Here is a 17490-nt window from a genome sequence, read left to right on the forward strand (position 1 = left end):
TTGTTGATCACTTCAAAAATGTGTTGCAGCATGCTTGATGCAAGTGAGTGGGAACATTTCTCCAAGTGGTGAAGACAGCCACACGAAGGGTATCTACTGTCTTCCACTGAAGGAAAAAGCACCCCAGACCATTGTAGTGCCCCCTCCACTGTGGCGCGTAGAAAACATCTCAGGTGACATCTGGTTGTCATGCCAGTAACAATGGAAACCATCAGGACCATCAAGGTTAAATTTGTTCTCATCAGAGAATAAAACTTTCTTCCACCTTTCAGTGTCTCGTGTTTGGTGCTCTCTTGCGAAGTCCAAGCAGTCAGTTCTGTGGTGTTCAAGTATAACGCTACAGAACTTTGGAGCCTTTGAAGACGTTTTTTTGTTTTTGAACCCCTTCAGTCTCAGACGCAGTCTGATGGTTATGGGGCTGCAGTCGGCACCAGTAACTGCCTTAATTTGGGTTGAGGATCGTCCAGAGTCTTGATGAACAGCCAGCTGGATCCTCCTGGTCAGTGTTGGTGAATTTCTTTTGTGTCTTCCACTTGACCCTCAGGATCATTTAAGAAATTCCAAATGATTGTCTTACTGCGTCCCACCTCAGCAGCGATGGCGCGCTGTGAGAGACCCTGCTTATGCAGTTTAACAACCCGACCATATTCAGTTTTTTTGCCTTGAATGTCATGACAGTGTGACTACCTGACAGAAAATGACAATGAATCCAGATTTTTGCACAGATTTGGCCTTTTAAAGGCATGTGGTCCTAAACTTTTGATCTGCTGGAGAACAGCCTGTTTCAGTTTAAGAGTTGTTTTCAATAAATTGCCTGCTCAAAAAACTGTTTTGTCTCACTCCCATTTCTCCTTGTTGCATGTTGAAGCTCCACTTGGAACCTTTTTTTCAAGTGGTCTTAAACTTCTGATCGGGACTCTATGTTGCTCAGTTATGTGAATTGTATGTCCAAGTCTTGTAGGCCTTCTTTAATGACAAAATAAACCATTGTTGAAAAATTAAGTGCAGTGGCTGGTAATAAGGAGGTACACCTCTGCTGAAGTGTTTCAGGAAAATAAGATGCACTAAGCATTGTCCTGGGGCAACAACAGCTTCTTGCAACCTTCAGAAAATCTCAGTCTAGATGTGGATGAACTATTTTAAATGTTTGTTTTCAAACTCACTGCAAGTAAAACAGAAATTAGCCCTGGCTCTATCCAAACCACTTTATATGTTAAAATAGACAGACACAGACTTTTGGAAACTTTGACACAGGCACCCATGTTTTCTTCTTGATTGTGTCTTTTAGTAACTCTTTTGATTTCCTTAACTTGTCCTGCCATTGACTCTTCTAAGAAGTAACCTTCTGCTTAACACCAGCTCATGGCTTTCTACAATTTGCAAATGGTCATGTAATTTCACTCACTTTTTTTGCCTTGTGACTGTGGACGGGCTATATTTCTAAAGCTCTGTTAAACTAATGTGAAAATGTATTGATGAAGACAGGTCTCATCGCCTGCATATCCATAAGCTGTGGAGTTGTGAAGCTGTGGATAATGATCTATTTAGGAGATTCATCCATTACTTCTAACTGCTGAGTTTCCAGAAGCCTAAACAAACCAGTTTGTACTATAAGGATAAATATGTCAGTAACTAATATGTTCAATTCGATTTAATTCAGTTCAGTTTAATTTACAATATATAGTGCCAAATCAAACAACAGTTGCCTCAAGATGCTTTATATTGTAAAGTAAAGACCCGACAATAATACAAAGAAAACAGAGAAACCCCCAACAATCATATGATGCTCTTTGAGCAAGCACTTTGGCAACAGTAGGAAGGAAAATCTTTTAACAGGAAGAAACCTCCGGCAGAAACAAGCTCGGAGAGGCAGCCACGACTGGTTGGGGTGAAGGGAGAAAGACGAGTTAAAGATGGGAGAGAGCCAGAGCCTGAAAGCTTAAGGCTCTACTTCATATTCTACTTTCAAATACGCTAGGAACAACAACTAAGGCTGTACTCTGAGAATGAAGTGCTCTAATGGGTTGAAACAATACTAAAAGGTCATTAAGATGCGCCTGATTATTCAAAACCTTGTATATAATGAGAAGGATTTAAATTCAATTCTGGATTTAGCAGGAAGCCAATATAGGATAAGTATGCTGTCTCTTTCTAGTCCCTAATAAGTATCTTCTCTCTTGCAAGAGAGGCAGGGAGCTTATATTCAAACCACAGTGTATACAAACCTGCCATAATCATATAAGGAACTGCAGCAGCATTACACCTATGTAGGTCTGATAACAGATTTATGAATGTTATCAGCAATATTTGTTACCATAACAACAACTAACTTCTACTAAATTTTATATAGTTTTCAACAAATATTGCTTGCAAGAAATAATACCTAACAAAGATCCTGGTTCATCAGAGACACCATCTTTCACATAGTTTAGAAATACAATGTTGTTGTCTACACAAATTTCTGATTAGGTGTTATTGTAATGATAAACAAATTGTTGTTACATTTAATGAGAAGTCCTCATGACTTCAAATAGCAGATGGTATTTTTCAGTGAAGGTAGCTACTGAAACCTGGTACCTTTAACATGTATTGCATGTGACATTGCCTACTATACTGTTTATTTAGGTTATAACAAACAGATCTGCTATAAATGACTTTTATCACTAAATAAAGGGATTGTGGTTTCAAAGAAATTGTGGTTTCATTTCCTTTTTCCTATAGCGCTCTAGTACTAATTTCTAACAAGAATTTGGCTAGAAAGACTTTGATAACATCAAAGTGTCTTGTTATATACAAGCACAAGTTATATACTGTAACTCGTAATCTTTTAAAAGTTTTGAATTTGGTCAAGACCTCTCAGATATCATATAGAAGGATAGATACCAAAATTGTTCAAACACTTGCAAAATTGGCACAAAATAGTATGTATCCCAACTAGTGGGATACCCTTCACTGGGTATGGTGATTGAATTATCCTTTCAGTTAGTTTTGACAAATGTGGCTAATCATTCACTCCACGCTCTGATATTCTTAATTTTCTATATATGTCATCAATCAAAGTCTCTCCTTTCTCATAAATCAGTCATAGCTCTACCATACTAGAGCTTTAACAGTGTTGGTCAGTACAGCCACTTCATACTTGTTACTACAGTGTTGCTCAAAATTTATTACTAACCGATAACCATTGGGTTTTACAAACAGCTCTCTGTTTCTAATATCAGGTGAAATTATTTATTTATTATTTATTTATTTAGTTTTGGGGTATCATGTTTCTTTGGTTTTTTTGTGCTCCTGACAGTGCTTTGTAATGGGAAAATGTGACGTCATACTGCAATGGAATTCAACTTTTGAATGAATGAAATTTTCATTGGTAGTAAAATTGTACCGTACACGTACTGGTTTGCCTTTAACTTTAGGAAATGATAATGATGAAGTAGAGCTAAAGTATCAGGTGTAAAGTGGGGGATGATATAGAGGGAATGAAAGAAGGTAAAATGCAGTAATATGGCATATGATATAAGCATTCTGCAACTAAGGCATCCCATTATAAGACTAAATGTTAAACCGCTTTTAAAACCAATAACATAAACAGTTATAAATCTAACAAATTACAGATAACTACTAGTAGTTCTTGGGTCCGGTACACAGTCTTTTACTGCAATGGTTAAAACTGGTCTATGCACATGCCTTCAGGGAAGACATATTGAGTGTTCGTGTGGGTACCAATAAACCAGTTTGTTGTTGTCAGAATTATGCATGAATTTAATGATTTTGTGTATTGTACAGTTTAGTTGATATCCCCTTCTTGTGTGCACTTTAATTACTGCTTTGGAAACAAACATTTGTCTTATGTCATCAAACCTCTACATCTACACTCCATTCACTTTTACTTTTGAAAAAAAAGTCACGATGTGTCCAGTATTGTCAAGATGTTTTTTCACTTACCAAATTCATATGAAACTTGATGGAGAAGTGGAACGCTGACAAAGGAAGAAACTGTTACATTTTGGTTTGACTTACTTTAAAATTGTGGGATAAAGCTTTAGTCTCGTCGGAGGAGTGCCTTCTCTGAGTTTGAAAGTTTGCGTATTTGTTGTTCTAGTTTAACTGCCTAAAAATAAACAGGAAATGTATCTTGCTGAATTTCTGTTTGCTAATGATTCATGATCACTGCTTTGACTTAGAACTTGGAATCCTGTAAATGGGGTCTAGTTTTTCTTTCTTTAATCCATGTTTTGTTCTGGTGTAGTTGGATTCATCTCCAGCACCATCAGTAAACTGTTATTTTGTAAAGAAGTACCATTTTAAATGATCACTTCATCTGTATTGTTTTCCACAGGTCATCTTCAGGAAAGGTGAGCCCAGAGAGCATTCGTTCAAAGGCATCTCCATCAGAATCATCTGAAGATAGTCATGACCAGCGTGGAAAAAAACCACCCCCAAGTCCAGGGAAGAAGGAGGAATTATCTCTATACAAAAAGACCAAAAGAGCAATAACAAGCAAGAAATACAGCATCCCCAAGCATGAAGCTGAAGCAACAACACCCATTGAACTCATCAGTCGAGGCCCAGATGGACGTTTTGTTATAGATCCTACAGACAGAGAAATGTCTGTCAAACCCCGGCGAATTGAGGGCTTCCCATTTGTGGAAGAATCAGACCTATATCCTGAATTCCGACAGTCAGATGAAGAGAATGATGACGCTAGGGCTCTTCCACCAGTTATGCCCCCCTTGCGGCCTCACCAGATCTCCCCTATCTCCAGTCAGGAATCCTACCTGCAACCTCCAGCCTACAGCTCTCATTTCCACAGGCCCTTCGAAGGTATGACCATCATGGAGAGCAGTCGGCTCCAGGCCACTGGGCAGATCCGAGGCTCTCTCCACCACAGGGCTTTTTATGGCTATCTAGGTCCTCCTGGAGATCATGATCCTCCACCTCCTTTTTACATGCCAGATACCAGCCCACTTAGCTCTGTCATGTCCTCCCCTCCATACCTTGCTGAGGGTCCTTTTGGCCACGCTATGATTCCTGAAGAAATGGGAGAAAGTGATTTTCCGCAATATGCTGTCTCTGGTTTTCCACTTCCACTGACCCTCACCTCTTCCATTCGTTCTCCAGAGATTTGGCAGGGATTGGATTTTACCTTTGCAAGTTTGGAGGGACCCCAGTTCATTTTTCCACCACATCAACCTTTGCATCTCCGCCACGATTCTCCCTATCCCCCTCCACCTCATGTTCTTCCCCTTAGTGCTATCCAGACCTCCTCTCTTCCAATGCCCACTTATCCAGCTGTCCTGCCACTGGAGGCCCCAAAGAGCCACTCAAGCAAGTCTCCCAGCAAGGCCAGGCCTCATGGCTCCCCAGCCAAGCATTTAGCTATGCAAGAGGCACATTTAGGGCAGCTAAGACACACAAGCCATGGAATGGGTGTGCCGGTTTTGCCTTACACCGATCCAATGGCCCATATTGTTCCTAGCACATTCAGTAGCTTGGACACACGATGGTTTGAAACCACTCCTCATTTCAGTCCCAGACATGCTCGTAGGATGGATCCTGGCATGCATCAGGTGGTTCTTCAGCCCTCTCGCCTCTCACCCCTCACCCAAAGCCCCCTTAGCTCTCATGAGGGCTCCCCAGAGATAGTAGTTCGTCCCAGGCCACGTCCCGGCATTGTCCAACCTACTATACCTTCAGAGATGTCTGAGATTACCCTCCTCCCTCCTTCCACAGCCAGCTTCTCAAGAAGATCTTCTCCCTCCTCCTCACCTGCTCAAGCCCAGGGTAGCAGGAGAACAAGCCCCAGCTACCATTCCCACATGGCCTTTGCCACCTCTGCAACCAGCTACCCAGCTTCCCAGTCTCCATCACCCCCCATGGAAAGCAGCAACATATTTGGGCAGATGCCATCTCAAAGGAGGACTGAGGAGGAGATCCTTCCATCGGAGCCTTCTCCACCCCAGTTGTCAGCTTCAGGGTAGGTCCATAAGGATTACAGAGCGGGATACCATTTGAGTCATCTGCCCCAACCCATAATGCTTTGGTGTGTGAAGTTGCTCTGATATTTTTGTTTCTGAAGTGCTATGTACTAATCATTATTTCCTAAAGTCATCTCTGTGGCAAATTAATTTTATAGTTTAGCTTATGCTTTTTTCATTTGACTTAATGAAAATGAAAGTTGTAAGGTGGAAGGAAACCATTTTGTTCGGATTTTTTTTTTTGATTTCCTTTTTTTAAGTTTAGCTTCAATTTGGTCAGTGCTGCTTTTCATGTCAGGCATAAACTTACTCACCCACTGAATCTCTGAAGCACTGTTTCAAAATATTCACCTGGAAATGTACATCGTAAATTTTCATGTGAAAATGCTAAAAGTAAGTAAGTAAATGGTGAATTGACAAGAAAATGCATTTGCTTCACAGATTGCATTTCAGACCTTTAAGGGCTACAATCCATCTGGTTAAAAAAAAATTAAAAACCATGGCCAGTCAAATGCTTTTTTTTGGGGGGGGGGGGGGCAGGCCCCTGAAAGCCTGGTAATATGCAGACATCACCACGGGATCCCTGTTTTTCCATCTGTATTATGTTACCCTGCTTTCACCTAACAGGAGGACTCTCATAATATCCACCAAGTCAGTTCCCCAGAGAAAACACCCATTGTTATGTCCAGCTCCAAGCCTTGAAGATGCCTTTATCATGCAGAGGGATGAGTTCATCGTGGCAGGCCCTGCGGCCCATCCTCAGCCTTAGTAACTTGATTGCATGACCAATTCTCCCTTGCTGTCCAATCTTTCAGATTTTTTTTCCTACTCTACTTTCCTCCCCGATTCTATAACCCACGCCTCCCCAACTCCCTTAAACGCCTTCAGGTCATCCAGGTCTGACTACCAAGGGAAGGTTGTTGGGCAAAGTGTGTCACAGGGCCTGTCCGCTTCTCATGTACTGCAATGTCTCCATCATTATCAAGTAGGGGCAGTGTGGTGGTTCTTGATGGCTCCTGGAGTCTTACCTGCTTTGTTTTTGATTGATCTCAGCTATCTGGGCAGCGTTGTTGTGACCAGGTCCTCTACACCGCAATAGGTAAGGGTTGGATCCATGTCTGAAAGGGGGGGGTTAGCAGGTGGGACTTTTTTGATCACCTCGTCCTTTAAAGGGGAATACAAGCCTTTGAGTCTTTGAGTTGTTCCTTACTTCAGTCAACACATGTAGCTGATTTCAGTTCTTTCTTTTTTTCCCTTTATGTCAAAGTGGCTATGCATTTTAAGTTCTGCAGTCTTAAGTACATTATGCATTCTGACTGATATGCATATGCCATCTGTAAGATAATAGATCAGGTCAGAAATGTCTCACCAACATGTTTTCATGCTTGAGTTGTTTGCTAACTGACCACAATCACAAAAACGTTAACCCTGTTAATCTGTTAAGGATACCAAATCACAGATGGATATATCCTTAGTGTATATATCTCATGAAAACATTTAAAAGTTTTTATTTACGTCACTACATATAACCTTAACCAAATTACTTCAGCAAAGATCAGCTGGCACTTATACAATGCTTGATGGTCCAAGTACATTTCACTTATCCTTTCTGTTTTTTTGACACACACACCTACACACACACACACACACACACACACACACACACACACACACACACACACACACACACACACACACACACACACACACACACACATACTTTTGAAAAGCACACTCCAGCAGTAGTAATAGTTAATGTTTTTAGGCCTTTTGTACCTGAGTTGAGACAGGTCTTGCAGCCCGGGACACAGTACCATGTCGTATGCTCGAGTCCAGCTGAACTGCACGCAGCTCATGTTTTTCGGGCATGGTATGCAAAAGTCACATGAGTAAAATACACTGAACTAAGTGCATTAAAGGGGTTAAGTTCGCTTGGCTAAGTAATGGGTCAGCATCTATGAGTATGCCTTTAACCCTCATTAATGGTCACCATATTGGTTGTTGTGTGTGCAACAACTCTGATGTTTTCATAGCCCTATAGCCATTTATTTTGACATGATGCAGTCTTCCCCTGAACAATAGGTCAGCACCTCAAGAAACCCTCTACACCAGTAGTAGTATAATACTAGAAAAAGTCAAGAATCAAGCAAAGCGAAGAATTTTATTCAAAAAGTTCTCCAGAACATCTGTTCCATCTATTACAGCTTCTCCCTCTCTGTAATGTGGGAATCTTGTTCTGTTGTATCACTGAAATATACCGCTAAAGACTAAACCACTTGTCCACTTGTGTGGGGACTGCTCTTCCTCATGCCGCTGAACTCTTATTCAAGATAATTTATCTGGATTTCAGAAGTGGGGCCAAACGTCCATACATGTCCCTTCCGGTTCTCTACAAGCTGTTTGTTCTCGTTTTTGCGCCCCACCCGCACCCCCTCCCTTTTACAATGATTTAACTACTCATTAGTACATGGGGATCTGCCTGGCCCGGGAGCTGCTGCCAGTTCTCTCTGAGGCCTTCCCAAGCCACAGCCCCAATTCATGATCACATCATCTGCCATTATCTACTAGAAATGCTGTCAAACTTATGAGGATGTGGTCCCAGCCAGTGAATCAAGCTTTGTTATTAGAAATACATTTATGGGTAGCTTTTGGTAAAGATTGAACTGGGCTACAGTGGTCCCTTATTTATCGCAGGAGTTACGTTCTAAAAATAACCCGCGATAGGTGAAATCTGCGAAGTAGCCAACTTTATTTTTTAAAGTTATTATAGATGTTTTAAGGCTGTAAAACCCCTCACTACACACTTTGTACACTTTTCTCTCTTGTTTAAACACCCTCAAAGTTCAAACCTTCGTAGAAAAATAATTCCAGTATTATAGAATGAAACCAAAGATCAAACCCTGTTTTCAGGTCCAGAACATGGGAATAGAGCAGCTGCCAGAGAATTCAACATGAATTCAATGAATCAATGGTACAGAAGTAGAGGAAGCAAGAAGAATGAGTTGTTTGACTTATCTGACTGTTTTGTTTTGTTTAATGCGCCTCAACGGGCGATCGTGGCTCAAGAGTTGGGAGTTCACCTTGTAATCGGAAGGTTGCCGGTTCGACCCCAGCTTGGACAGTCTCGGTCGTTGTGTCCTTGGGCAAGACACTTCACCCGTTGCCTACTGGTGGTGGTCAGAGGGCCCGGTGGCGCCAGTGTCCGGCAGCCTCGCCTCTGTCAGTGTGCCCCAGGGTGGCCGTGGCTACAATGTAGCTTGCCATCACCAGTGTGTGAATGGGTGGATGACTGGTTGTGTAAAGCGCTTTGGGGTCCTTAGGGATTAGTAAAGCGCTATACAAATACAGGCCATTTACCATAATTCGGTGTGCTTTATGGTCCAAAAAATACGGTAACTTCTACCTTTCTTTAGCATGTCCAGAAGTCCAACTTTTTGTGCAATGGTTAGCATCGTCCTCTGCCTTTTACGTGCTACTGCAGGTGCCTTTGACGGTGCAAAACGTTTCGTCGACATTGTTGTGTTTGTTGGGGAGAAAACGTACAAACATACAGTACAGCACTTCAGAGTCACACTGCTAGCAATCGAAGATTTATGTAAATTTGACAAGTTAAACACATTACACAAGGAGACAGGAGACACGGCACGGAGGAGATTGATTGACACTGGTCTACAACTGATCAGGACATGGAACACAATGCGCTGTAAAAAAAAAAAAAAAAAAAAAAAAGCATGCAAAATTGCACACACACACAAAACAAATCCACGAAACAGCGAGGCCGCAAAAAGTGAACCGCGTTATAGCGAGGGACCACTGTATACTCAAACTGAACACTTAGAATGTTCAAAACACAACATTTAGTTTATAATAAATCACAATGTCTGCAATACTGAAGAAGAAAGATATCCAGACATACAAAGATCAGTAACTTCCACACATGTGTGTAGTTATTCAATGTCATGTGGTCATTCCAAGTGGACTTTTGTATTGGGATACCACACATTATTGTGTATGACAATGTAATCTCCTATCATATCACTTAGTGATTCCAACTAGTACATATTCTTGTCAAAAGACTTAAAAATTCAGTGATTGCTTTTGCTGAAACAAAACTAATTTTTCTATACTGGTCTTTGTGGCAGATGAGTACAAACGTGTTACGAAACTGTTCAGTTGCATGTACAGCAAGTAGTTCAGAGGTTGGCCAGGATCCATGAATTATCCATAGCCATTCACCACAGCCACAGTCATTTGAATGACTTTTTTATTAGCTGGTAGAGGAACCCAAACAGTGTGTTGATTCAATTTAGATTAAAATAGTATCAACAATGTAAAATTCCATTGGCACATAATATTGATGAATTCCCACAGCTAAGAATTCAATTTTCAGATCACAGAAACACCTCCCTCCTGCAACATGACAAGTGCAGGCCTAACTAATGCAGTCCCTCCACATTTCTTCTTACTACTCAGATAGATGTTGCTGTCCTGCCAACAGACCTGAAGGCAGGCAAGGGGATCTGGCAAGGTTTGACTAAACGTAACTTCATTAAGTGCTTCAGACTACTCTCAGTGTGCTTCGTTTGAGTCTTAAGCAGTTAACCAAGCTTGTTTATATTATTTTCCAAATACCTCACATTCCTGGTTATTTTCTGAATTGTTATAGTTTCCTTGCTCCGGGTAGTAGAACCGTCAGCAGGATTGCCTTGCAAAGATTCTGCCTTGCAAAGATCATATGCCAAAAAAAAACAAAACATATAAAACAAAAAGGAGCTTTTTCACCTTCATATAAATCACAGTGAGCAAGAATAATACATTTATCAGCAAGTTTAAAACAAAACAAAGCAAGAGCTGCAGCAGCAGGAAGAAATCTGAATCCATACTGAATCCATGATCCAGTAGTTCATGTAGTTAGCACTCATCAGCAAATAATGGCGATATCAGAATTCATTTCAAGATGTCCAGAACAAGACCTGCTTATTTTGCTTTACTCACCTTACGGTGCCCGATCCAATTATTTTTGTGCATTTTGGTATGCCTACCAGCTACCGCCAGCTGGCGTACGAAATTGTTACTCATTTTTCACTATGTCAAGAAGACAAAGCAGAGCACACTGCTAACTGCTTGGCTTTTGGGATGGATGGATTAACCATAGTTTATGTTCAGCTGTCTCTTGTGAGCTGGTTGTTTTTGTCAAATTTCTTATGTATCAGTATTGCTCAGAGTGTAGCTGTACTCTGCCTTTTTGGCCAGTTCCCAAGTTTGTCTCACCACAAGACTGAAAAAAAAGAAAAGAAATGTCAGGACCCAAAATGATCTTTTCTCAACTTACTAGCTGAAGAAGGTTGCCTATTCAGCTGGAGTCCGGATTATCAACTAGCAACCACCTGTCAGCTTCAAAGTGATGCCTGGAAAGCAAATCACTTCCTGTGTAGACTTAGTTAACAGGAATAATTTAGTTACTTAAAGTATTCCCTGTGACAAGAAAATCTGAATACCAAGGCAGTAAGGGAATTCTACTTGATAAGATGCCTTAAAACAATCAGGCTACATTAAAGGTGAAATTAAGTCCAGTTTAAAGCAATCTAATTAACCCTCAAGTCACAAAGCTATTTTAGCATCTAAATATACGAAGTAAGGACATGACCCTGACATATTGGAAACAGGACTTTTTAAAAAGTGATTTCCATTTTTTATACGTATGCTCGTTTCTTTATCTTACTGTATATTTTTTATTGTTTCTTTGCAAAAGGAGTTAAAAACAAAAATTACACCTGCACAGTTTATTTAGCATCCTCCTCTGACACTTCCCTGCAAAACAAATTGTCTTTGCTTCAATAAAAATAGAAAATAATACATTTAACATGTTATGTTTGAGGGACTGATCTATACCTAGATGGTAGTATCATTTTAACACCAAAATGTTGAACTCAGTCTATAATGCTTTGATCAACAACAATCTACAGTCCGGTAGAGCCACATTTGGGGCGTTCTTTCATATTTGATCAATTCCATTGATAGGTGCTTCATTAATTAAAAACAATCTTGTATGTAGATGTGTAATGTAGAAAATATTTTGTAAAGAAAGACTTGAAAATGTTTGGATTGCTGACATATCTGAAAGAAATTACTTATCTAATTATGGAAAAATAACAGATAATATAAAATAAAGTAATAGCAGTGAGGTTCTGTGCAAGGTGACACTGCTTTGTCTTTCAAACACAATTTGCAATACAACCTGTGCTCTGGGCACACATTGCAGATGCATCGCAGAAATATCCTGATCACCTCCTTAAGGGCCCACCTCTATGGGAAGGATTCATGTACACAATAGTGTATCAAAATAGTCAGAAATTTGATAATCTTCATGTTCTGATGTTGACAATCATTCATTTGAGCCAGTTTATCAATTTGGCATTAGCCAAATTATCTCCGTCAAAGCTTTTGCAATTGTTTTTGCAGAAAATCTTGCTACTCCAAGTATGTCTGTCATGGTTAAAAAAAAAGAACAACATCAGACTGGAGAGAAATGTAGTTAGATGGTAACACAGAGAGGGAAGAAAGTCAAAAAAGTAAAGCTGAGGGTAATGAACTACCAGAAGGCGGCATTGCAGACATCAAGGATAGCTACAAGTACCTTGGATCCTGAATGGGAACCATGAAGAGGCCACTTGGAAAGCCCCAAATACCTTCAGAGAGTAAGGCAAGTCCTGAGCAGTCTGCTGAATGGGAAGAACAAGTCCTGGCAGTCAACACGTAAGCCTTACCAGTTATCCTGCTGGGATAATAAGCCGGCAAAAGAGGAAGAGAGAACCCACTGACATCAAGACAAGAAAGTTCTTTACGATGCATAAAGGGTTTCACCCCAAGTCCAGCACCCTGAGACAATATGCTAAGCAAAAGGAAGGAGCCTGAGGACTAGTGACTGTCCAAACCACTATCCAGGATGAAGCAACAAACATTGATAAGTACATCAGGAAGATAGCCACAGCCAGTCATGTGCTTAGTGAATATCTCTGGCAGCATAAACTGAAGAATTAAGAGGAGGAAGATGGGCAGCATAATGGAAGGACAGACTCCTGCATGGTATGTTCCACAGGCAGCTAGAAGACGTGACTGACATGATTAAGATTAAATAATGTACCATGTTCTGATTCAGGGATTTCTGAAAAAATTCAAACGTACAGCTCTGCTATCACTTCCGACATAAATGAAGACAGAAAACTAAACAGCAGTGACGTTTGTAGGGTTACTGAAGTTGGACTAGCTGGTATATAATGATGTACTATGTGATCGCTAGCGACACAGCTATGTTAGCATAACATAAACACAGTGAAGCTGGAGGATGAACGCTAACTTTTTTCCACTCGATAAAAGTTAACGTGAGGGTTCCTGATGGTTAGGGAGAAATGCAATCGCATGGCAGGATGCTATAAATGGACCAAACTTCAGTCAGGAGAACAACTGAGATAATCCATCCACAATACGAGGTTAGTCATTAATTTACTGCTGCATGGGCTGGGCTGTAGTTACATCGTAAGGTTTTAAAAATTAAGCATTAAAATGAATAGTGGTAATAAAAACCAAGAGAGGCCAACAGTGATCTTTTTAGGGGCTTGTTCACATTAAATAGAACAAGATACAAAGCATGAAAACATGTTAAAACCACAACAGCCTTAATAAACGCAGAGCAGTTTAGGGTTCATACATTATACGGTTGCAGTACAGTTGTTATTATTGTCACTAGTCACATCCTGTTTATGACAGTTAAAATAAATAACATTCATATAAGAAATAAAATTGTCTCTGGTAAACTGTATATGGTGTTAAATAGGCCTGCTACTGTACTTTAATGTCGGTCATAAGGGCGGTGCTTTAAGAGCCATGTATTTTATGAGGTGGTAGTCATTGTGAAAAGTTTGAGAACCACTGAGCTAGATGAAGCTGGACTGAAAGACAGCGCAGTGGAACTAATCATGGCCACACAGGAACAAGCTCTAAGTACAAGATCGATAGAGGCTGAGGTCTAACCAAGTGTCTGTGTACAGGAACAGCTGTGCGGAGTACGGCATGGAAGTCCCGAAATTGGGACACACACCCCTGGGTGGTTGAGAATGACAGAGCGAAGATCCTGTGGGACTTCCAGATGCAGAAAAACTGCTCACGATCAACCAACCAGACAGAGAAGTGGTGGACAATCAGAGGAAGAAGGCAGCAGTAATAGATGTAGCTATACCAACTGACAGCAAAAAAGAAGACTGGACGTTTGAGAAAAACCAAGGGCTGAGAAAAGTGCTAAAGAAGGAGGGTGTGGAGGATGAAGGCAACAGTTGCCCCCGTAGTAACTGAGGGACCTGGGGCAGTGACCCCCACACTGGCCAGGTGATTCCAGCAGATCCCAGAAACAACACCTGAGGTCTCTGTCAAGAAGAGTACAGTCCTAGGAACAGCAAAGATACTGCACAGGAACCTGCAAGCTCCCAGGCATAAAGATATGTGTGTGTGTGTGTGTGTGTGTGTGTGTGTGTGTGTGTGTGTGTGTGTGTGTGTGTGTGTGTGTGTGTGTGTGTGTACATACATACCTGGGGTCATAAATGATGTCACAGAACTTTTACCCCACCAATATGCAAACTGGTGTGAAACACTATTAAAAGCTTTAACAGAAGTAGATTCATGGTAGGAAGTGTTTTGTATAATTGAGAATATAACAGACATACTTGTTACTAGTAATATGATCCCACTGCATCAGCCCAAGTTTAAGTCTAGTTAATATAAAATGAGCTAGTTCAAAATAAGCTAAGACGGACTATTTTGTTTAGCCATTTGTATTAAAATTTGATCTTCAGTTTAAATATATCTGTTATACTTGGTTGAATCATTCCATTTTTACAGGCTGGTCTTCTTCTGCCTAAAGTTGTGTATGAATTTAGAGGGTTAGCTTTTGTCCAGTGGCATGCAAAAATAATTGTTACTTTAAAAAAACCATACAGGTTGATTTTGGTGTTTTGTCTCTTTGGCACTGAGTGACTCGATAAAAACAGTGACTGCGTGGACCTTTTCTTTCCTCCGCATAGACACTGTCTGTTCTCAGATCACTTTGTAAACATGCTTTTAGCATTCTCCTCAAGCGTGACACATTCTGCCATTTCTAAATAACAGATGCTTATACTGTACGACCCCAATTGAAAATATTTTGAAGGCAATAAAATATTTTGTAAGATTGGCGTTGTGATGTCACCTGAAGCTGTGTGTCCACTGGGAGGAATAGTTGACAACTGTGTTTTCTTGTGGTTGTTTTTGTTTTTGCTTTAAAAATGAAGCAGACAGTGCTGTTGCATGTTCTTGGCAGTGATGAAATTGTTGCGCGTTTAAACTTCGGAGCTCAAAGTAATTTAAAATGTATTTTAGCTTTTAATAAAATTGCACTAGATTCCTAGAAAGTTTTTAAGAGCTATAGCGTAACGATAGCCACGACCAGCACTTCCCACGAGCATCTCTATATAAATTAGGACAAAATCCTGGTGGACACATGGCCCTAATCCTCTACATAAAGCATCTGTAGAGAGCATGAATCAATTCATCTCCTGTAAGTATACAATTGCACTTGTAAGTGGACTGCAGAACAGTTCTCACTGCCATGTGACACAAGTGCCCTGCCAAAGCAGCTTCTGCACTTCTTTTTCTTCTAAAGAACCAATGTTTTATAAAAGTGGGGCAACCAGGGAGGGTTGAGGTTCCCCTTAATCTTTGAGTTACCTGCCCAATGAAGTGCTTTTGAATGTATTCCCCTTTAAAGTCGTGTTCCATGTGCAAACTGCCATGCATGCTATCGCTAAATATTGCTCTTCCGTTTCAAAACAGAAACAATTATATGGATAAATTCTTGTTACATTTGTTGTCCTGGTGCTTCGCTTTTCTTTGGCTTATTTTTCATTATGTGACTGTTCCCAAGTAGTCATTTTCCCCTCCCGCCATCTCTCCCCCTGTCAGCATGGTGAAGCCCATTGTAGACAGTATCCATGTCTATGAACACATATTGATGATGCTTTGTTGCTCAGCTGTGATTCTTCCCCTCTACTAACAGCATTCGGTTTCTCTCTGCAGCCACGGTGGGAAGATGGCCTCTCTGTAAAGCATATTGTTTTCTGTGCCTTGAGAGAATTAAGCGCGTGCTTGTGGCAGAAATCTGGGGGCTGCCTTGTCACATGTGCCTCTGTGAATGGGAGGGAAGTGATGAACAGCTGCGAAAAATGTACTTCACACCAAGGAAACATTTGTATCTGTTATTTTCAGAGAGAAATGCCTTACTAATTAGAGTAAACATTCAAATCTGCAGACTTATGAATTGGAAAGAGCATTTAGTAATCTTCATTTTGGAAACAGTTCCTCTGAAACCAACAGTGCAAGTCTTTTTAAGTGGAACTTTTCTCACTGACCTAATCTAGCCAATGGGATCAATAGATAGCTTCAGGAGTTGTGAAATACTCTGTTTTTCTTTGGATGAAAATTGTTTGGATCAATTTGAGCAAAATATCTTCAATGCCCCAGAAATTTCAAGGTGCATAATACTTAATGAAATCTGGATTTTATTTAGTGAAAAAATTTCATAGTAAATCCAGATGATGTATAAGGTTATAGTAGTCATAATCACATGGTTTTCTTATTGCAAAGCTTGGGTAAGCCTCAATAGGTGTCTCACATTGATCCTTTGGCAATGTGCTGCACCTCTTGCTTAGCACGAGCAGTGCTGTTCTGAGATTGTGTGGGTTGTGTTGCGCTCCGTAGTGCAGAAATACAGTTCACTGACCACGTTTAGCCTGGAGTTACCCCTTTTTTCCTCTTTCTCTCTTCTTTATTCAGAAAACGTCGAGGTGCGCAGAGTGCCCTTTCAGGGTCTGAGAGGATCGATGCACTGAGATACCAACGTATTAAAAAGGCCAAGAAGATGACTATGAACAACAATAACTCCAAGACCAGAAAGAAAGCAGGTGTGAACCACCATTAAATATTTGTTCTCATTTTCTCCACTGTTGAGGTCTCTATAGTGAAATGACCTGCTGCCATTTTCAGAAGATTGTCAAGCATGGCATTTTGAAGCTCATCACCAGCTGGCATTTGGTCAGGAGCCTTTCCTGTCACATTCCAGCATCATTTTAATGTGCAGGGCAGTGCGTTAGAATACCACCTTAAAGGAGAAAGTGTAACACCCCCCCTCCAAAAATCATGAAACATTACCCCAGACAACACAAGGTCCTTAAAAATGAATTTTCTTCTTAAACTAAACTTGTAGACTTTTGACAAATGGAGGTGTTGGGAGTGTTTCCGAGTCCAAACACTCCCAAAAGCAAACAGTGAGGCATCACTGAAAACAAATTACATCCTGTTCCGTCAGATGTTGCAATCAAGATCTGCTTTTTATGAAAAGTGGGACTCAAGTGGTTGAGAAGTATGCTAGCTTATTGCTTGACCACTCGAGTTCCCTAAAAATTCAAATATTTTAACAAAAACAGAG

General features: G+C 40.6%; 1 protein-coding gene across 5 annotated transcripts in view; it reads left to right on the top strand.

Moving 5' to 3' along the window:
* igsf9bb (immunoglobulin superfamily, member 9Bb) overlaps positions 1-17490 on the top strand; it is a 148198-nt gene that overhangs the window by 119263 nt on the left and 11445 nt on the right. For 4 of the 5 annotated variants that reach the window (XM_076888916.1, XM_076888918.1, XM_076888917.1 and 1 more), the window contains 2 exons: positions 4340-5977; positions 16839-16966. In XM_076888916.1, the coding sequence (XP_076745031.1) occupies positions 4340-5977; positions 16839-16966 (1766 nt within the window). Of the gene's footprint in view, positions 1-4339; positions 5978-7031; positions 7078-16838; positions 16967-17490 lie in introns of those variants that run through there. The other variant, XM_076888919.1, reaches the window with a different exon arrangement.

Source organism: Maylandia zebra, linkage group LG10 (assembly GCF_041146795.1).
Source record: "Maylandia zebra isolate NMK-2024a linkage group LG10, Mzebra_GT3a, whole genome shotgun sequence".
NCBI lineage: Eukaryota > Metazoa > Chordata > Actinopteri > Cichliformes > Cichlidae > Maylandia > Maylandia zebra.